Genomic DNA, 18,961 nt, shown 5'->3' on the forward strand with positions numbered 1-18,961 from the left:
TCTTTTAATAGATAATTAATATATATAATTAAATATTTTATTTGATAATTAATATATCGGGCTTTTGGGTCGGGCTCGGGTCGGGCTTGGACATGCCCAAATAGGCCCAAAATTTTTTCGGGCCTAAATTTTTAAACCCGGCCCGAACCCAAAGTAGTATTTTTAATACCCAAAGCCCGGCCCAAATATGGCCCATCGGGCCGGGCCTTGTTTAGGCCCGGGCCCAGTTCCACCCCTATTTTTGAGCGGTTTTGGGAAAAAAAATGTGACGTGTGAAAAGCGCCTTGTATCTCGTCGAATCAGCATTCGGCTATGTCCTGTCTAACTAGTACAATTTTTTTGTCCTTGAAAGGAAACTTAGAAGGATTAATTTATTAGCTAAAAGAGTTGTGGTACATAACTCAGGCTGTTTAACTTGCTGGCAGCTGTCATGTAAAATTGTTGTTTCTTGTGATGTAAATTTTTTGTTTAGTTCATACGACCAAGGGGTTGTTTTATTGGTATAGTTCAGCTCTCTGCGGACGGTTATACTCGGTAAATTAAAGCGTATCTGAAAATAGAATGCTATTAGTTTTCCCTCTTTGTTGCACATTTTATCTTGCACTATTTAAATAATGATATAAATCCTCTATTACCCTAGGTGAATGAATGTAGTTTTGTTTGTTGCCTTGAGTTTTTTGATTAAAATGGTCGTAGTTCAATGTAGTTTTGTTTGTCGTCTTCACTAACTTAAATTGAAAGTCACCATGCTCAATGCAGTTTTGTTTGTTGTCTTTTTATTAGTGTGAAGTCCCTTTGAGTTTGTGGTGATGTGAACTGAATGCAACTTAGATGTTTAAGCAGTTAGGTTTGCGGGGGAATCGTTATGAGGAACATCTTGACAACCTCCGGTAGGCACGCGCTAATGAATAAAACTTTGATCTTTCATCATTGCCGNATTTATTATAAATAAAGTAATTCTAACCCATTATAAAGAAAGTAGAGTTTAGATTTTACTGTTTAATAAATTGTTTAGAGAAGGTTGAGTGTGGTGGAAGTCGAGTTCGGTACTTTAGAGCCGGAAGTCGAGAGTAGGTGAAGTGGAGCTCTAACGTAACTTGAGTTACATTATATTTTTCACTTACACCAAAACAAATAACGAAAGTGATGGAACTTGAGTTCCATCACTCCACTTACACCAAAACAAACGGGCCGTAAGCGATACTCAGAATGTCCCCTGAAATTCTCTTTAATATTTAATATTCTAATTCTATTTTAACAATAATGTAACTCGTACAGCATTGGTGGGCATATCATCAGTGTTTGGGGTTCTCCTATAGGGTTATAGCAGCATTACTACTTGTACTACTAATAATAATTAGGAAAGAGGCAGGCGAGTGCCAAATGATTGGAGTGACAACGAGGTCACGCATCATGCGACCCGTGACTTAATATGCGCATTCTATCTCCCTCTATGGTCTTTCGCTCTCCCTCGCTTGCGCCGTTCCGCTCAGCAGTCAACACACGCAGAGAGAGGAGCGTTCACCCCCCACTTCCCTCCCCGCATCGCAGCGCCAAGCGAGAGCCCTTCGCTCGCCTCTTCATCCAATCACTTTGGCCAAACACCACCGGTTCGTGACCTCCTCCTCCTCCTCCTCCTCCTCCTCCCCAAATTTCTCTTCTGTTCTATTGGAAGAACCTCTCTTACTCTCTTTACGGATTACCCAAGGACTATTTTGATTTTGCTAGAGTTTCGTCCTTTTCTTTTTTATTTCTTTTCCCCTCTCTCTTTTTCTTACTAAATTGCCATTTTTCCTTCCGAGAAAACTAAATTGCTACTTGATTCAACGATTCTTCCCGAACGTAAATAGAGAAGAACTGATGGATTCTTTCTTCCGTTTTGGCTCTGCCTTTTTGTTTGCCTCTTGGGTGTGATCTGCATCTGCTTGCATTTCATGATTTTAAGAAGAAACTGGAGAATTTGAGCAGTGATCTCTCCTCGCCAAGACACCCTCCTTTTTTTTTCTTAATTTATTTTGTTTTTAATCTGAGAAAATGCGTGTTCTGTACACATCATGTGTACATTTGCGCATGCGACGTACCAAAGGTCAAAAAGGCCAAAAAAAAAAAAAGAAAAAGAAAAAGAAAAACAACTGTGGCCATGTGGGGTCAATAGGACCCCAAAGCAGAAAACTAACAGCTTATTTTTCTTCATCTTATTTTTGTTTTTTTTTCTTTTTCACATACAGAGTTTAAGTTGACCCTCCAAAACTGGCACCTTCGTACGAGTGATGCTATGGCTACCAATTGTGTCCAAAATTTTCTGCAAAGTTATCAAAATGCCACATTTGAGTCTATTAAACTTTCTCTGATGGAAGTGTAGGAAACTCTGTGTACATCTCGTTCTCTGTTACCTATATGCATTTTATTTTCTGTAGCCACAATGCGCAATCTACGTTAACAGGTCCTTCCCTTCATTTGCACAGTTACTTTAATTAGCAATTTCTACTTTACCGTGTATAGACTACAGAGCATGCGCATGCTTTAAAACTACCTCTTGATTTTTTTTTTTTTAATTTTTTAAGAAATAGATAGCACGCTATTCGTTTTGTTTATTTTATTTAGAAATAAACTAAGCTAGAAATGTGAATCAACTAGAATTCGAACCTAAGTCTCGGATACCAACTATCAAACCCTTTGCCATTTGCTCTAGGAACAGTCGGTAAAACTACCTCTTGATTTTTGTAGGCATTATTCAGCTCAAAAACCTTTTTTTTTCTTTTTCTTTTTTTTTTTTTTTTTTTTTATGGGCATTAACTGAAAATTATGACTTCTGTTTTTTTAATAGCGATAATTCTCGAGAACAGCTGAAGGTAATCCGGTATATTCTGATATAGAGTCATATCTTCTTGATTACCAGGATGTTGTCTGATCCCTACAGTTTCCAAAGCAAAGAAAACAGGACAGCTGTAAATCTACTGTAGTGTAGAGTTGAATCTTTTTTACTTTCCAGATGCTTGGGGGATACTAAGTATCCTTCGTCAATCTCATTTGTGCCGGTTTGGTCTGAACTAGGATCTTCTAGTAAATAACCCAAGTAGACAGTTTGTTAAGATGGAGCAAAATGGTAGGAACAGAACCAATCTCAACTAATCAAATTTACTTCTTAACGTATAAAGTAGGCCCTTTTTCGCTTCTCTCATCATGGTTATTTTTTTATTTTTTAGGTTCAATTCGGAAAACTTAAGATGCAGAACTTTCTAAAGTGAAAAAAGGACTGATGCACCGTAGTCATACAGATTGCAGAATTGACTAATTCAGGTCTGTCAATTTTCCTTTGCTTTTCTCATCTGACTTCCATATTTTGATAAACTTAACATGGCTAAATACTAAATTATAAATGCAAAAAGCTTTTGCCTTTTTTCTCTTTCTTTTTTTTCTTATTTCCTTCATTCTCTTCTCAGTCAAGAAAGTTCATTATAGCATTATTTTCCGGAGAAATATTAGCTAATCTAATATATTTTAAAACTACATTATTTGATTTTATAATTTTATCAGCATGATGCTAAAAAGCATGCCACGCATTCATTGCATGGCAATATGTTTAATTAGTTTTACTAAATATGATCACTTCTGTCCTTTTTGTCAATTACATTGCCCAGACTTATCAGATGAAAGTTTGTATTTGGTTTTAGATTTACGGAACAGACTTAAATTCCGCACGAAAACCATGATCCAAGTTTTAAAGGGTTTTGAGTGTTCTATATTTCCTCAGTTCTCAGCAGTTAAACGTTTTTTTTTTTCTTGTGATTACTCTTCGAGCCCATGTTTCAATTAGAACTACTCACAATAGAAAGATATCTGCAAGTTAATAAACAGTGCCGACCTTCGTTTTCATCTTCTTCACTGATAATGCTCAAATATAGATTTTTTCCCCCCCTTACAATCATCATCTTGCCAAGCTAAGAACACATACAATTCAAATGTTGGGGTCGACCCAGCGGGGACAAAAAAAAAGAAAAAAAACAAAATTAGTGGGTTTACTCAGTTCACTTCGATCCGAGAATTGAATACTTGAATTAGTACGAGGAGTCAATGAATGTGAACACCCACTTGGAATTGGGCAATTAGTCTTTTTTTTTTGAACGTACTCAGTCAGTACTCACTAATAAATTGAAGGCGACATGGCATGCTGAGTCCAACGGTGCGGGCGCCCCTCTTCCGCCACCCCAACCCCACCCGTCTCTGTCTAATTCCACCTAATATCTCGGCCACCAAATCTGCCTCCCATAACTCTCTCTCTCTCTCTCTCTCTCTCTCTCTCTCTCTCTCTCTCACTCTCCCCCTCTCTCTCTTTCTAATTACATGTTATATATCTACTCTCAAATTTATCTTTTTTATTTTTTAATTTTTAATTTTGTTCATTTATTTTTGCTCTACGACTTAAACTTAATTTTTATTAAATTGTGAACCGCAAGAGTAGGTCATTTAGAGAGGGGTATCTCAAAGAAAATTTTTTTGGCCTTTTGATAGATAATTAAGTAATTTTGCCTCACTCTCTCTCATCCGTTTTCTCTCTCCTCAAATCAATTATTCCAGTCTAATTGATAAATCAAATTAATCAGACCGACCAAACTGATAAACTTAATCTGGATTTGTTCTATATATATTTATTTAATTTATCTACGGTCCTAATTTTATTTACTCTATTGAAACTCTATGATAGAGATTTATTATACGCTTACAATTTAAATTGTACAATTTAAATTTATTTAGTTGCAAGTTTAAATTGCACTATATTGTTTAGATTGATATGAGGTTTTTATATACTATTTATATTTTACATTTCAAATTTATTTTCAGTTTAAATGTAAATTATAATATAAGATCTCATTATTTTGAAATAATTTTTACTATTAAAAATTTGGATTAATTTAGCATGTACAATTTTATTCTAAGAATAAATTTGAATTATACCCTATATTTCCATTAATTAAATATTTTTATTTTGTTATTATGATTCAAAGTAATTTGGCCAGTGTATCGAATAGATAAAGAAAAATTATAGTAAATTTATTTTTTATTTTGTCCTAATTTTGTTTAAACCAAACGGAGAGTCCAAACCATTGTTATGAAAAAAAAAAAAAAAAAAAAAATNACAAACTGAAATTATTTACTAGTAAATCATAATGGTTTACTAATAAAAAAATAATTTACTTGTCAAATGAATGTGCATTCATATCATATCAATTTTGAGTTTACTCACATTTAAAATCTTTACATATTAAATATGTTGAAATTGAATATTTACCCACATTCAAATTCTTTTAAGTAGTGATACAAAATTAATGTATAAATTAGTTAAATTGTAATTTTTTTTTAAAACATATCAAATATGTTGAATTTGAATATTTATCTATATTTAAATTTTCTTAAATAGTGAAACAAAATTAATGCCTAATTAGTGTAATATTAAAATTTACTAAATAGTAATGCAATATTATTATTACCTAAGTTAGTGGGAGGGATATTAATTCAATTTTTTTTGTAAATTCTGTGATATTTAAGTTCGAAAATGCCTGGATGTGAAGTTGTGTTTTTATAACCTGCTGAAAGATGAAATTATAATTTCATGTTTTATTGTTCAACGGTTAAATATTTTTTTGTATAATTTATAAAATTAAGTAACTAATCATTTCTCCTTTAAAAAATTATCCGTCTGCAGCCGATACCTCTCCGGATAAGGGGTAACTAACCCACCCCTCTCCCGCCGTAACTCTCTCTCTTTCCAACGGCTCCTCTTTTTTTTTGGTTTTTTTCCCCCTCTGTACTCCTATAATTATATTATCCAGTACTGCTATGTATAATAAGAGATAAGCGATTCGGTATTGTCCTACTCACAAAAGATTACGACAGAACCCGGCCGGTTCGTCCAAACTCGTTTTTTATCTTCTTCTTCTTCTTCTTATAAATATTATTACTATTTGCCCGGTTACTTTACTTCTCTATCAAATAATAAAGGTTCTACCTACTAATTAACGGTCACCTTTTTCCGTCCAGCGCCAATTGTAGGTGGCAGGAAAACAATGGCGGGCGGGTTTAGCGTGCCGGACGGCGGCAAGGAATATCCGGGCAAGATGACGCTCTTCGTCTTCCTCGCCTGCCTCGTCGCCTCCTCCGGCGGCCTCATCTTCGGATACGACATTGGCATCTCCGGTAAACGACTCGTGTACTCTGCATTGTCCTCGAGCTATATATGCATGTCTTAGAATATTGCTTGCTTGATTTGCCAGTAAGTAATTGGCGCATGCAGCAGCCTTAATTTGCCTAGTTAATCTTTTGTTTCTCTTTAGGGGGAGTGACGTCCATGGATCCCTTCTTATTAAAATTTTTCCCCGATGTGTATCACGAGGAGAAATTGCAAAAGTCGACGAGCCAGTACTGCAAGTTCAACAGCCAGCTGCTGACGACCTTCACGTCGTCACTGTATCTGGCGGCTCTGGTCGCGTCCTTCTTTGCATCCACCGTCACGAGGCTGCTCGGCCGCAAGCCCTCCATGTTTTGCGGCGGCCTCGTCTTCTTGGCCGGATCCGTCATCAACGGGGCGGCTAAGGACGTCGCCATGCTCATCATTGGACGAATCTTTCTCGGTATCGGCATCGGTTTTGCCAGCCAGGTAACTGATCTATTATTTTTTGTTCTTCTAATTAGTTTACTCCTTGTAATAGTGCGGATAAACTTTGATGATGCTTGGTAGTAATTGGGTTTACCGGCTAGAGATTGTTTTCGTGCTATAGTTTTTTCTTTTACGTACCTTTTTTTTTTTGTTTTGTTTTGTTTTGTTTTGTTTTGAATGGTCTGTCGACTTCTGTTTTATTTGAAAGTCTTCAGTCTAGTGTGGATGAATGTTGTTGAACTTTTCCGAATTAAAAACGTACTCTCTGCTTTGCACCAACGCAGTCGGTGCCACTATACCTGTCGGAGATGGCTCCAGCGAGGCTCCGTGGCATGCTGAACATCGGCTTCCAGCAGATGATCACAGTTGGCATCCTCATTGCCAATATCATAAACTACGGGACGGCCAAGATCGAAGGAGGGTGGGGGTGGCGCGTCAGCCTGGGTCTGGGTGCAGTCCCCGCCATTATAATGACCGCGGGCTCGCTGCTACTCCCTGACACCCCAAACTCCCTCATCGAGCGCGGCCACACTGACGAGGCCAAGTCCATGCTCTGCCGCATTCGTGGCACCGAGGATGTGCAGGCAGAGTTTGTCGACCTTGTGGCTGCCAGCGAGGCCTCGAAAGCTGTCAAGCACCCATGGTCTACCCTCAGGCAGAGGTCGTACCGCCCCCAGCTCGTCATGTCCCTACTCATTCCGGCCTTTCAGCAGCTTACAGGAATCAATGTCATCAACTTCTACGCCCCCGTGCTCTTCAAGACCATCGGCTTCGGCTCCGAGGCCTCCCTCATGTCGGCCGTCATCATTGGCTTTTTCAAAGTTGCATCTTGCCTGATCTCCATCTTTGTGGTTGACAAGCTCGGGCGCCGTCCCCTCCTGATTGAGGGTGGCTTACAGATGATCTTCTTCCAGGTACGTCCACGCAGGACAAAAGTTCTCTCAGGAGATGCTTTGATAAATTGAGTTGGATACCCTTCATTCTTAGTAATACTTCCAATTCAACCATTTGACTAATTTTCTTTTTTGAAAAACAAATAAGCATGAGCAATTCACTTGACAGTGGGAACAGAATGTTAAGCGCATAGACCAATATCGGGGGAGGTCCTCATATACTTTTGTTCCCATGTCAGCATCATCAATTGATGCTTATGAGAAGGTGTGATATGTTTGGATATCGGAAGAAGTTTTCCAGTGATACCGATAACTTACGCAGTACTCATAATCATGTCTTTCCGTGATATAATTCCATCTACACACAAAAAAAAAAAAAAAAAAAAAAAAAAAAAAAATCATATTAGGAAAAAGAAAAATGGTCTAGACGTTGTATATACTATACTATGCAGTCATAGAATTTCTCTCTTTTTTTCATGTTCTTGTGCAAATCAGTTATAACATGCCCTTAAATAAACAATGAGATGTATTAAATAAGATGTTTATTTATCCAAACACTCTTATATAAACATATCATAACGATAAAACTTTTAATTAACGGGGTTGTTTTGGTTCATTATTTCAGGTCGTAGTTGGAATACTGATCGGAATTAAATTTGGGTCAGATGGTGTGGGCACCATATCCAAGCCATATGCGATCGGTGTGGTGAGCTGCATCTGCTTCTTTGTGTCTGCATTCGACTGGTCGTGGGGCCCGCTCGGGTGGCTTGTCCCCAGCGAGATCTACCCGCTAGAGGTCCGCTCGGCGGGGCAGAGCATCACGGTGTCGGTGAACATGCTCTTCACCTTTATCGTAGCGCAGACCTTCCTCCCTATGCTTTGCCACTTCAAGTTCGGCCTCTTCTTCTTCTTCGCTGCATGCGAGACGATCATGACCGTCTACGTCACTTTGTTCCTCCCCGAGACGAAGAACATCCCCATTGAGGAGATGGACCGGATCTGGAAGAAGCATTGGTACTGGTCCAGGTTTGTGACCGATGTTCCTGGTGGTGATCATGAGATGACTAAACCCAAGTCCAGTGTATAGATCAAGTCCACCATATACACGAATAAATCCATTTTTACTGGTTCCTTGACCTGCAAATTCCTGCATGTTTGTAATTGGCGTGTTTGTATGTTTACCCGACGACCTTTAATTGGTTAGAAAATTCTGTTTCTTTGCAAAAAAGAAAAAATTCTGCAAGTCCAAAGCGGCAAACGCGTTGAAATTTTTAAGTTTGCTGATACAGAAGGAAAGTAGTTGGTCAGGCTTGAGGATGGGCCTGTTTTCAGCCTTGAATTTCCACCCCGACAGTTGAAAACCCCATTCTTTTGTATGTCTAAGATTTCGTTTGGGATTGCGAGGAGATTGCATTATGTGCGGTGAGAAAATACATTTAAAAAATAATCTACTTGTTTCCGTACGTAACATTGCATTCCGCATATCGCGATGAGTCGGTTACGATATATTTTCTGCGGTCCCACCGGAGAACGCAAAAATATATCCCTATATTCTTTTTTCTCAACTCCATTTTATCTAATAACGTTAGATAGATTTTAATACCAAACTAAGCCTAAGGCTTTGGTCAAATTATGTTGTATGATATTTGCATTTGTTTCCCTCAAATTTCTTTTGGAGTAAAATCATTGGGCCAACTTAAAAGCATTTTAAAAAAGATACACATCTTTCTACTCTTTAGACGGTTCTCTAGGATTTTGGCGTCATCTTATCAAATAGCAGGGAGGCCTGAATGACAATTTTTGGAGGTCTCTACCTATTGATTATGCAAATAAAGATCTCTGAGGAATTATAAATTACAGTGCTTCTTGCTTTGTTTGGTTGGATTTTTTTTTTTTTTTAAGAGAGAGATAGTAAAATATCTGTTTCGTTTATTTTTTTAAAAAAAATAAATTTAGATAGAAATATGAATCAATTAGGATTCGAATTCAAGATCTCGGGTATCAACTATCAAGCTTTTTGTCATTTGTGTTAGAGATGGTTGGTGTGCTTTTTGTTTTGTTAAAGCAATTGTGTAAATATATTTTTATGTTTCTTCTTCGAAAAATGTTTTGTTATGTTCACAAGTGCTATAAAACTGTCTTACAGTTGCTAGACTATACACCTGCATACTACGAAATATCAGAAAATATCAACCAATGAAAGCAAGTTATTAGAAGAAAATTTGGCATCATTGAGACGAACAGCCGTTTTCAAGGGATTGGGAGAGTGCGCGCTCTCTTCTACGCAAAGGATGGGGGCTTCGTGGCGGGATTGAGCTCAATGTTTGGGACTTGGGATGGCCAAGTTGATTAAACCACTATTTGTTCTACATAGAGAGGTGGATCGTTGAGTAACTCTTCAGAACTGATACTATATTTTACCATTCTAATAATCAAATTTTATCAAATTAAGAGTATTTTCTTTTTGTTTCTAAAAATACATAAATGAAGAATCCAACTCCGGAACTTTAATTGGCTAGTCACACTCTGATAAACCAGAATTTATCAAATTAAGAAATCAATAAATAATTCTACGTTATTAGTAGTTAGTACCCCTATTTATTTATTTATTTATTTGTTTGTTTGACCATTAAATCACATAGGAGCGTCCTCGCCCGAGCCGTTCAGAATCCACATCAACGCGCCCATGTTTGCCCACCTCCAAACGTCTAATTTTTTTTTTTTTGCTTTCGTTTCCCTCCAACGGTCAAAAACGCACAGAACAAAACACCCTCCCACCTGATCTCCCCTTTCCTCATATCCCCCATCATTTCCCCTTTTCCAAGAACGAATCCAAAAGAAAGCCTCTCCAAAATCACCCTCTCCCTCCGACATCCTCCCCCCAGGCCTCCGCCGAGCAGCTGTTGGAGTGGGTGGCCCTCTCTCTCTCTCTCTCTCTCTCTCTCTCTTCCGCGACGATCCCTTTTTCTCGTCACAACTGCAGAAGATGAGTCTTCTCCAGTATCCAGATGCGGCCAAGTCCGAGAACCTCCAGGTATGGAACAACGCCGCTTTCGACGGCGCCGCCGCGTCCGGGGTGTGCTCCGATGCCCCCGCCTCCGCCGCAAAGCATCTTCTCCGGGCGGCGCCTCCTCCTCTCCAACCCCTCTCCGCCAACCGGCCCGATCGGCTCGATCTCGATCCGATCAAGGAGAACCGCAGCCCCGTCCCCCGTAAGAAATCTCCCGCTCCCGCTCCCGCTCCCACGGTCGCCGCGAAGAGGGCGCCCCGAGTGGCCTTCAAGGAGCAGCCCGGTGCCGTCGAGGATGAGATCGAGAAGATCGAGAAGGAAGTGGAGAGGCTGTCGGCGAGGCTCCAAGAACTCCGGCTCAAGAAGGGGGAGGGGGACAGGGACTCCCACGCTTCTTCTGCCGCCGCCGCCGCGGAGAAGCGCGGCCGGATCGTGCCGGCGAAGTTCATGGACCCGACGAAACAGAGCGCGGCGGCGGAATCTCCGGCACCGGACAGGACCCGCCAAAGAGGGGTAAGTCTCGGGCCGCTGGAAATATTAGGGAGCCCATGCCCGGCAGCACTGCTGAGCCGGAAGCAGTGCTCGATGCAGAAAGGCGCTCGGGCCTCGACAAGGATTGAGGAATCCCCAGCAACTGCAAAATCACGGCGCAGAGGACTCAGCCTTGGCCCACTGGACATCCACGGGAGCATCAAATCCAAGCCGCTCGGTAAGCCGGCAGCCACTCCTCCTCCTCCTCCTCCTCCTCCGCAATCGGTGCAGAGTCGCAGGAGATCGTCGGTCTTTAAGAAGCTCGAAGGCATTGAAGAGAAGAGGAGCAGTCCGCAATCTCGTCCGCCGGCGGCTGCTAAGGCTTTGGATACGAGGAAGGGGACTGCCAAGTCCGCAGGACCGATGCCGATAGGGGTTCGGCCGAGAGGCGTCCTCAGTACGGAGATAGCCACCAGCAGCAGCATCCAAACGCTGCAACAGAACAAGCTTCCGCACGCCAAAGAGAAGCCGGTGAAGGGAGACAAGCAACGGAGCTCGAGCGCCAGTCCCAAGTCTCGCAAGCAATCAGCTGCTAAAGCCTCCGAGCTGAGAAAAGGGATAGCAACTGCTGGGGCAGCCAAGAAGCCGGTCAAAAGAGATGGTGCTTCGCTGTCGGTGATTAAACCAAAAGCTCTTTTCCGTGGTGACGAGAATACAGCTGGTGCTGATAAAGGACCTTCAAAAAGTACCAAATTTAGAGTCGTGGCGAGTCGGTACAGCCTCGCCCCATCAAGGGTTGGGGGAGGCGAGCCGGAGAGCAAGCGGCGGAAGTGGTCATTGCCGGAGGCTAATACGAGCCAATTAGAGTCTCAAGTGAGGGAGGGGGAGATTATAGATGATGATATGCAGGCCAATCAGATGCACTCGACATCCGGTGGACAGTCTCCTTCATCGGTTACGAAGGTTGCTGAAATGCTCCCGAGAATCAAGACATTGCGATGCACGATCGAAAGCCCTCGTGATTCAGGATGTGCGAAAAGAGTTGCCGAATTGGTTGGAAGGAAACCGTATTTCGGTGCGGCAGAGGGGGATGAAGGTGTTTCATCCTTTCCAGAGCTGAACTTTGAAGAGGAAGAGTAATTTCAGTTTAATTCTAATGTCCTTCCCATCCTATCCCTATCAGTTACTGGTGTTAACAAGAGTGTTGCAGTGCTACCTCTTGAGAATCATAGATATTGTTTTGTTTCAGTGATGATATAAGTGTTAACGTTCTTTTCTTTTGTTGGGGGTTAGTTTGTGCTTTTTGAAATTGAATTCGGTTTTGCGGTCGGCGATGTATATCAGGATTGTGCTGTTCTGCAAAGATAGTAATCTTTCTTTCGCTTACATGTGACATTTTTTATCCCTTTTTTTTTTTTTTTCCCTCTTGAGGGAAGGCCAGTCTCTTCTTTGTTTTCGGTTGATTGGTTTGAGCACAACTTGGTATGCTTTACTCTTTCGGTATCTGTTCGAATGCTCAAATCTTAAGAGTAGATATCTCTTTGAATGAACTGGGTTTGAGATAAGCAACATAGTTCTGTGATTCGCAGCTGTGAAATAGTAAAGAAGAAAAAAAATCATATCCAAAGTTCTGAAGTTGTAACACGTTGTCCATACATAAGAGTATCGTCCATACATATGCAAAACTAGCCGAAGTACTAGAGAAACAAGGGGAACATGCATGAAAATATAATGAGACAAACATGGATGAAAATATAATGAGACAAACATGGATGAAAATATAATGAGACAATTGATGTGCATTATCATCGAATTTTTTTAAAAAAATCTACAATTCAACAGAATAAACTGATAGCAGATTAAACAAATAAAATGAGCAATCAAGAGTGTATTAATTTTTTAAACAAAATTAAGAGGTCTATTTCAAAATGGCCTTGTTGAGGGGTTCTTAGTATATTTTGCGCTGCAAAAATATGATGTAGAAATAGCAAGCATCAAAATTCTCTCTTCAGAGCTGTCCAATGCAGCCACCCGAATATTGGGCCCACGTTTTATTGGACCAGGCTAAATCTAATCTTATGTTAGACTGATATAGATCTAACTGGCCCAGATCCACTCTACCAGGTCTATTTTTGGGCTATTTGCTAATCCACCTGAAATTGAAAGATTACCCGCACAGCGAATATTCGCCAACGAAACCAACTGTCCACTTTTAAGTGGGGCTAAAATGGGTCTGGACTGGGGCCTAAATGTGGGCTTTTTGGTACTTGTGTTTAGGCTGAGTCTAGGCCCAAAATTTGGCCTAACGTTGGCCTATTCGGATTGCGCAAATTTGGTCCTTAGCGTCCGTGAGTGCCCATAGATCAGATTTCATAGGCCGGGCCGAATCCAATCCCCGTTTCGGTCGGGCTAGATCGAGGTGGGCCTTATCGAAGCTCAAGATCCGATCCGCATTGGTGAAGTCTATTTTTTGGTTGTTTCGTTTCTTTACCCGAAATGGAAAGTTTTCAGTTTGGCATCCTCATTGTGACTATTTTCCCTCATATATTTTATTGATTTAGATTTTTTTTTTCCCATCAATTAAATTGCATGCTTTTGTAAATACGAATAAATTTTACTATTTTTTAATGCTTCTTTAGCTGAGGGAGTGCATATTTCGCTACATGTTTGTGGCTAATGGCTAATAAAACTGTGAATTTTAACGGCTTATAATTTGCTTCACTCGTTAAATACATCTCACACTCTTATATGCATGTGATATATCTAGTCCAAACTCAATAGCCACGTAGAAATAGTGTGCCTCATTGATGGTCATTGAATCAATGGATTTTCTTTTTATGAACAAGAAAAGAATTTAATATATTTGTCGTGCTTATCTGTGTCTTAATTTCCTGCTATATTGGAGTGAGCTCAAATAACATTATATGATATATATAATCGTAACTTGTGTTATATTGCTATAGTGAACAAAAATGTTAAGCTGATTAGATTGGGTGCTAATTATTGATTTCAAAAAAAAAAAAGATGCAGCCATCTTTTGTGTATTTTTTTATTTTCGTTTTTAAGTCAATTCTTCTCAAAATCTCCTGTAATCTATAATTGAATACACAAAATAACTCATTATAAATAACGAAGATACGGTATAATACTGCATACAGTAGATAGATGCAAAAGGAAAGAACAAGAAGGGAAATCCGCATAATAATAGCAATAAACATATATTATTACGCGGTCGTGCGAAACGATTGAAGCAAGGGAGGGCGGTGTGGTCACCGCTTAGTAAGTGTAAGCGCATTCACCCCATTTCTGTACTCCACGTATAATTAAAAATCGCGCCGCGAAATGGGCAGATAGGGGGTGTGTGGGTAGGGTGAGCTCACCGACTACACGGCCTGGGCAGGACGCGGACCGGACGAACCCGCCCTAAACCCTCTTAGCGGTCCACGCAGACGAGGCCCCACTGGGAGACAGTGGAGGGCCTTGCCCATTGGGCCAGATCCACCCGGCGGAACTGGGCCTGCAGGAGTCCGGTCCAAGTAGCGACCATACGCGCTGTCCCAAAGATCTGGCCTACTAGGCTAGGCCGAATCAAATCTATTTTGGGCCGCTGTAGGTCGAAGTGGGCCTCGTCGAAGCCCAACATCCATATTTGGTAAAGTCTACTTTTGGGCTGTTTCGTTTTTTACCCGAAATGGAAAGTTTTCAGTTTTAGCTAGGTATATAGTACGGCGAACCTTCGTTCACAGATCCGGGACGTAGTATCTTATATATACATTTTTCAGCCTAATCTTTTTCTGAAATAGGTAGTCATTTTGAGACCCCTTAATAACTTTTATCTCAATTTGTTATTCTCATTATTTTTGTCAATTAAATTATAAATTTTGTTAAACTTAACGGCAACCGCTAGATTTAATAGTGTTGCATGTTTCCTCATCTGATTGCTTTAGATAGCCCGGCCAAATAGCCACCGATAGATTCTTAATATGGTAGAGAACATCGAAAAGAAATTTGTTTGAAATCGATATGGTTAAATCATTGGTAAGTGGTTAAACGTAGTTAGCTTAATTCCACTTATTAACTTTTTTAAGTTCCATTTATTAAAAGATCACTGTCCAGAAGCTCCATACTGGTGAACTAAAAAAGCATATCAGAGGCAGCTTGTGCTACTATCTATCTGTTTTATCTTATGATTGCAGCCGTTGAGTCCGTTAGGGGGAATGATTAAGAGAGACAAAAAGGACAGCAAGCTTTAGCACGTAATTAGCTGCCATCCACATGCTGTTGGTGAAAGGGACAAGCGATACTTTCAGAATCGTGGGCCAGTTTTGTCTTTGATTCTGCGCATCTGCTATGTAAACATTCTCGAGAATTCACCATGCGAGCATTTGACATTCCCATCTCAACTTACCTCGCCTATGAATTTTACCATACAGAATCTGTAGGGATAGAAACAGAGAACTGCAGAATCCCAGAAACATCCAAATGCTTTAAGGGTAGTAGCTGCTTTAGTCAATTGACCCTTTCTGCAAAGCAGCAGCCAAAACCTTCTGAAGCAACACTACAGAAAACACACTGCTTCATTAATTCCTTTAGGTAGTTTCTGAGGGAGACCTGCAATGAAAAACCATGTGGCCCAAGCAACTTCGAATAATTTGACACCGTAAGGCTGTCAAACCAAATACATGCTTGCATGTGTTAATCTTCGTCCGCTCATTTCTTAATAGCTTGCAGATTCCCAAAAGTTGCTATTTTGCTGGACAGTCCTAAAGTTGGCGGGGAGATGGAAAATAATTATTTATGATAAAAGGCGTGGTGATTATTAAACCAGAGAAGCAAAAAATTCCTGTTAGTTTTCTTAGCTTCCCTTTCAACATATCACATAATTAGTTTTACATGGACAATGTTATTAAAGATACATTCATACATACATATGCAGATCTGTACTTTTGTGCTTCTCAAAACTGGTAGGAAGAAGCGTGGAAATTTCACTGAAAGCTGACAGAAATCTTTTGAGGGTAAAAAGAAGCCAAGTTTAGAAGGAGCAAATGATGGATTGGCAGACAATTGAAAAAAACTCAAAATATGCACTACAGATCTGAGCTATGGATAGAACTCACAGGCTCCAGATTCCATTCAGGATGCTACGAAATCTGTTACCGGAAAGCTTCTTGATGATTTTCTTGGCATCCACAATACCAGAGTCTGCTAACTTTTCTAGACGACAAATATACCCAGAAGCCATGATCTTTCTCCTTCCACTGTTGCTGTCGGTTAAGGACATCAATATAGAGAGAAAACACTTTGTTGTCGCTGATTTCTCCTCGTTTGGATCAAGCAATCGCATGACTTGGTTGACATTGTGGTCATCTTGAATGAAAGCCTTACGATTTGATTGAATTGAGATCAAACTGCAGAGTGCTTCGGCTGCAGTTTCTCTGACTAAGGAAGATTTGGCTTCAAGCGACCTTACTAACTCTGGCATAAACCCTGCTTTGCCCATTGACTTCTTGTACTCCTCAGAGATCTTACAAAGATGAGTCACGGCTTTTACTGCCGATTCTTGGATTGAAATCTCACCATTTCTTAGAAAGAAAAGGACCCAGTCAAGGAAAGCAGTGGCCATCAAAATATTCATCGAAGTAGTCGAAGAGAAGTAGAAGAATTCAATAGCACTGAGAGCAACCTCTCTTGACTTTAATGAGTAAGGAGAATCAGGATCTAATAAATGAACGAGTGATTCAAGCACCCCAGCATTAATTACTATTTGCTTGAAACTAACATCCTCCAAAGCCATTTCATACAAGAATCTTATTGCTCGAGTCTGACACTCTTCTTCCTTCAGTCCCAAGAGCTTTACGAGAATCGAAACTATTCCCTCTTCTATCATGAACCTCTTTATCTCCTCAACTCTGCTAAGGTTCCGTAATACACCACAAGCTGAAGAAATCAAGTCACTGCTGCTCCCAACGTTACTGCAGATTTTAAGCAGTACTGTAACACCACCATGGGCAGAGATCGACCATGCATTGTCCGAATTCTCAGTCAAATTACTCAAAGCTTGAGCTGCTTTTCCTTTCCCCACTTTGCTTCCCACCTCCAAAACCCGAAGAAGTGGGGCAATAACACCACCTGTAACTAGAACTCCTCTGTATGAACGGAATTCCGCAACCAGTGAAATGGCCCCAGCTGCCTCCTCTTGAATGATCAGATCTCCAAATTCAAGAAAATTGATGAGAAGGCTAACAAAATCAGCCTTTTCAAGCACAACAATTTTTATGTACTTCTCGTCCTCGCACAGAACTTCATGAAGAGTAACCAAGGTCTGAGCTTTTATATCCGAGTCCCCAACCCTTAGCCTCAAGAACAGATCCTTCAGATAGAATCGCATATCGTCTAGGGTAGCACCAGCAGTAGGCCTTACTGGGACTATTGCTTGGCTATGTATAAGAACCCCAGAACCACATATTTCTGTTAAGTGCTTGATGTGGACGTCTAGCTTGGAGCTGATGAGATCGAGATCGCTCCTCAAAAGGAGCTTCCCAACACTACAAGATTCATCGCTGCATCGATCAATAAGTACTTGGATGTTATTCAATGTTGAAACAAGTGATTGTAGAGATAGAGAGAGTGCAGGATTGTCGCCAAAATTGTTGACATCGGCAGTTGCACATAAGCCAGAGGTCAGCTGCTCGAGCTTGTCTCGGATCAATTGCCATTTACCAGGGAAGCGTCGGACGGAGTAGCTAGAGGAGATCAAGGAGTTCAAGAGTTGGGATAGTTCCCAGATGCTGGTCTCATGTTCAATTGATAAGCCGAGTCTTTCTTCCTTTGCTTCTTTCATCTCTGAGTTCATGGGAAAATAGTTATCTCTCTTTCCATGAAGATAGAGGTAGTATAGACTGAGAAAGAAGGGATGGAGTTTTCACTCGGTTGAGGAACTTACCTGTTGCCTTCTCAACTGTTGATTAGTTCTATTTCTATCCATGCATGACCTGCTGCCTTTTGTATCTTCCAATGGTCTTGGGCTCATGAGTTCTTTTCTTTTTTTTTTTTTTTCTCTGAGATAGACTTGAGCTCATGAATTGGTAACTGAATTCTGACATTAGTATTTGCGAATTTACTGAGTTAACCTTTTGGATGGTAGATTAATGGAGGGTAGTTTGGTCAGATGGGAATACCGGTGAAGCTGGATGCCCACGATGATAGGGTGGGTGGGAACATCAAGAGTTGATCATTGGTGGAAGTGATGTTTATTGTGTGTGATCATGAAAAATGTCTCGAGTACTTTGTGAGTAAAAAAGAAGAAATGTCATGGAAGGTATACCAACTAATTTATGTAGTTGAATATATGGTTATAATGTAATGATGTTCGATGTACACCTAAATGGGAATAAAAAGAAGAATATAGAATCTGATCCAGGCACTCTAGAAAAGATTTGTTGGGCATGGTTCTTCCTTTCAGAAATATGCACATGAAGAGTACTGTTATTTAGCTAAAAAAACCAGATGCTGGTGTTGGTTCTTCAGCTTGTACCAGAATTCACTGACATATATCCCGCTATACCATCTTATACTCAACAAACAAGTTAATAAAATCGATTGCAGATCCCTCCTGTTAAAGAAAGGTCGATTATATTTGTACCCTCTAGTTTCCTAAGCATCCCTTTGGTTCGGGGTTAAGGGGTGGAATAACCCCTTAACCCCGAAGTTATTTCCAAACACTCAATTTGGGGGGTGGGGTTAGCTAATCCCACCCCACCTCACTACTCCAACCAAACAAAACACTATTTTACCCACTATCCTTTTTATCCCACCTACTCCAACCAAACATTATTTTACCTATAGCTAGACTAAACCCAATTCTCAACCAAACATAAAATTACTCTAACCTCACTTTAACCCTGAATTTAACTTTATCCCTGGAATAACAAG

At 40.3% G+C, this 18,961-nt stretch overlaps 3 protein-coding genes across 7 annotated transcripts; 2 read left to right on the plus strand and 1 right to left on the minus strand.

The window, feature by feature from the left end:
- Positions 1,372 to 8,956, plus strand: LOC109724884 (sugar carrier protein C-like). 4 transcript variants are annotated; one of them, XM_020253848.1, is made up of 7 exons: positions 1,376 to 1,610; positions 2,900 to 3,106; positions 3,207 to 3,300; positions 6,040 to 6,195; positions 6,333 to 6,655; positions 6,940 to 7,569; positions 8,174 to 8,956. In XM_020253848.1, exons 4-7 carry the CDS (start codon positions 6,066 to 6,068, stop codon positions 8,633 to 8,635), a joined length of 1,545 nt encoding a protein of 514 aa, XP_020109437.1. In that variant the 5' UTR covers positions 1,376 to 1,610; positions 2,900 to 3,106; positions 3,207 to 3,300; positions 6,040 to 6,065; the 3' UTR covers positions 8,636 to 8,956. The 4 variants fall into 4 exon arrangements, with proteins under 4 accessions (XP_020109435.1, XP_020109437.1, XP_020109436.1 ...); XM_020253847.1 differs by lacking the exon at positions 2,900 to 3,106; XM_020253846.1 differs by lacking the exons at positions 2,900 to 3,106; positions 3,207 to 3,300 and having other exon boundaries at positions 1,372 to 1,610.
- On the plus strand, positions 10,285 to 12,424 carry LOC109724656 (serine/arginine repetitive matrix protein 1). The gene has a single exon (XM_020253541.1). The coding sequence runs from the start codon at positions 10,535 to 10,537 to the stop codon at positions 12,167 to 12,169; it is 1,635 nt and encodes a 544-aa protein (XP_020109130.1). The 5' UTR covers positions 10,285 to 10,534; the 3' UTR covers positions 12,170 to 12,424.
- LOC109724664 lies at positions 15,824 to 18,817 on the minus strand. Of its 2 annotated transcripts, XM_020253553.1 has the most exons (2): positions 17,973 to 18,816; positions 15,824 to 17,872 (listed from the first exon to the last, which is right to left on the minus strand). In XM_020253553.1, exon 2 carries the CDS (start codon positions 17,868 to 17,870, stop codon positions 16,143 to 16,145), a length of 1,728 nt encoding a protein of 575 aa, XP_020109142.1. In that variant the 5' UTR covers positions 17,871 to 17,872; positions 17,973 to 18,816; the 3' UTR covers positions 15,824 to 16,142. The 2 variants fall into 2 exon arrangements, with proteins under 2 accessions (XP_020109142.1, XP_020109140.1); XM_020253551.1 differs by having other exon boundaries at positions 15,824 to 18,817.

The sequence above is a fragment of the Ananas comosus genome, linkage group 19 (assembly GCF_001540865.1).
Source record: "Ananas comosus cultivar F153 linkage group 19, ASM154086v1, whole genome shotgun sequence".
NCBI lineage: Eukaryota > Viridiplantae > Streptophyta > Magnoliopsida > Poales > Bromeliaceae > Ananas > Ananas comosus.

Bases quoted from the DNA above. Each gene is read 5' to 3' on its own strand.
- LOC109724884 (XM_020253846.1), top strand. From the start codon at position 1,433: ATGCGCATTCTATCTCCCTCTATGGTCTTTCGCTCTCCCTCGCTTGCG. The intron at 6,196-6,332 runs GTAAACGACTCG...GTTTCTCTTTAG, and splicing joins ATACGACATTGGCATCTCCG to GGGGAGTGACGTCCATGGAT. The intron at 6,656-6,939 runs GTAACTGATCTA...GCACCAACGCAG, and splicing joins GCATCGGTTTTGCCAGCCAG to TCGGTGCCACTATACCTGTC.
- LOC109724664 (XM_020253551.1), bottom strand. From the start codon at position 17,882: ATGAACTCAGAGATGAAAGAAGCAAAGGAAGAAAGACTCGGCTTATCA.
- LOC109724656 (XM_020253541.1), top strand. From the start codon at position 10,535: ATGAGTCTTCTCCAGTATCCAGATGCGGCCAAGTCCGAGAACCTCCAG.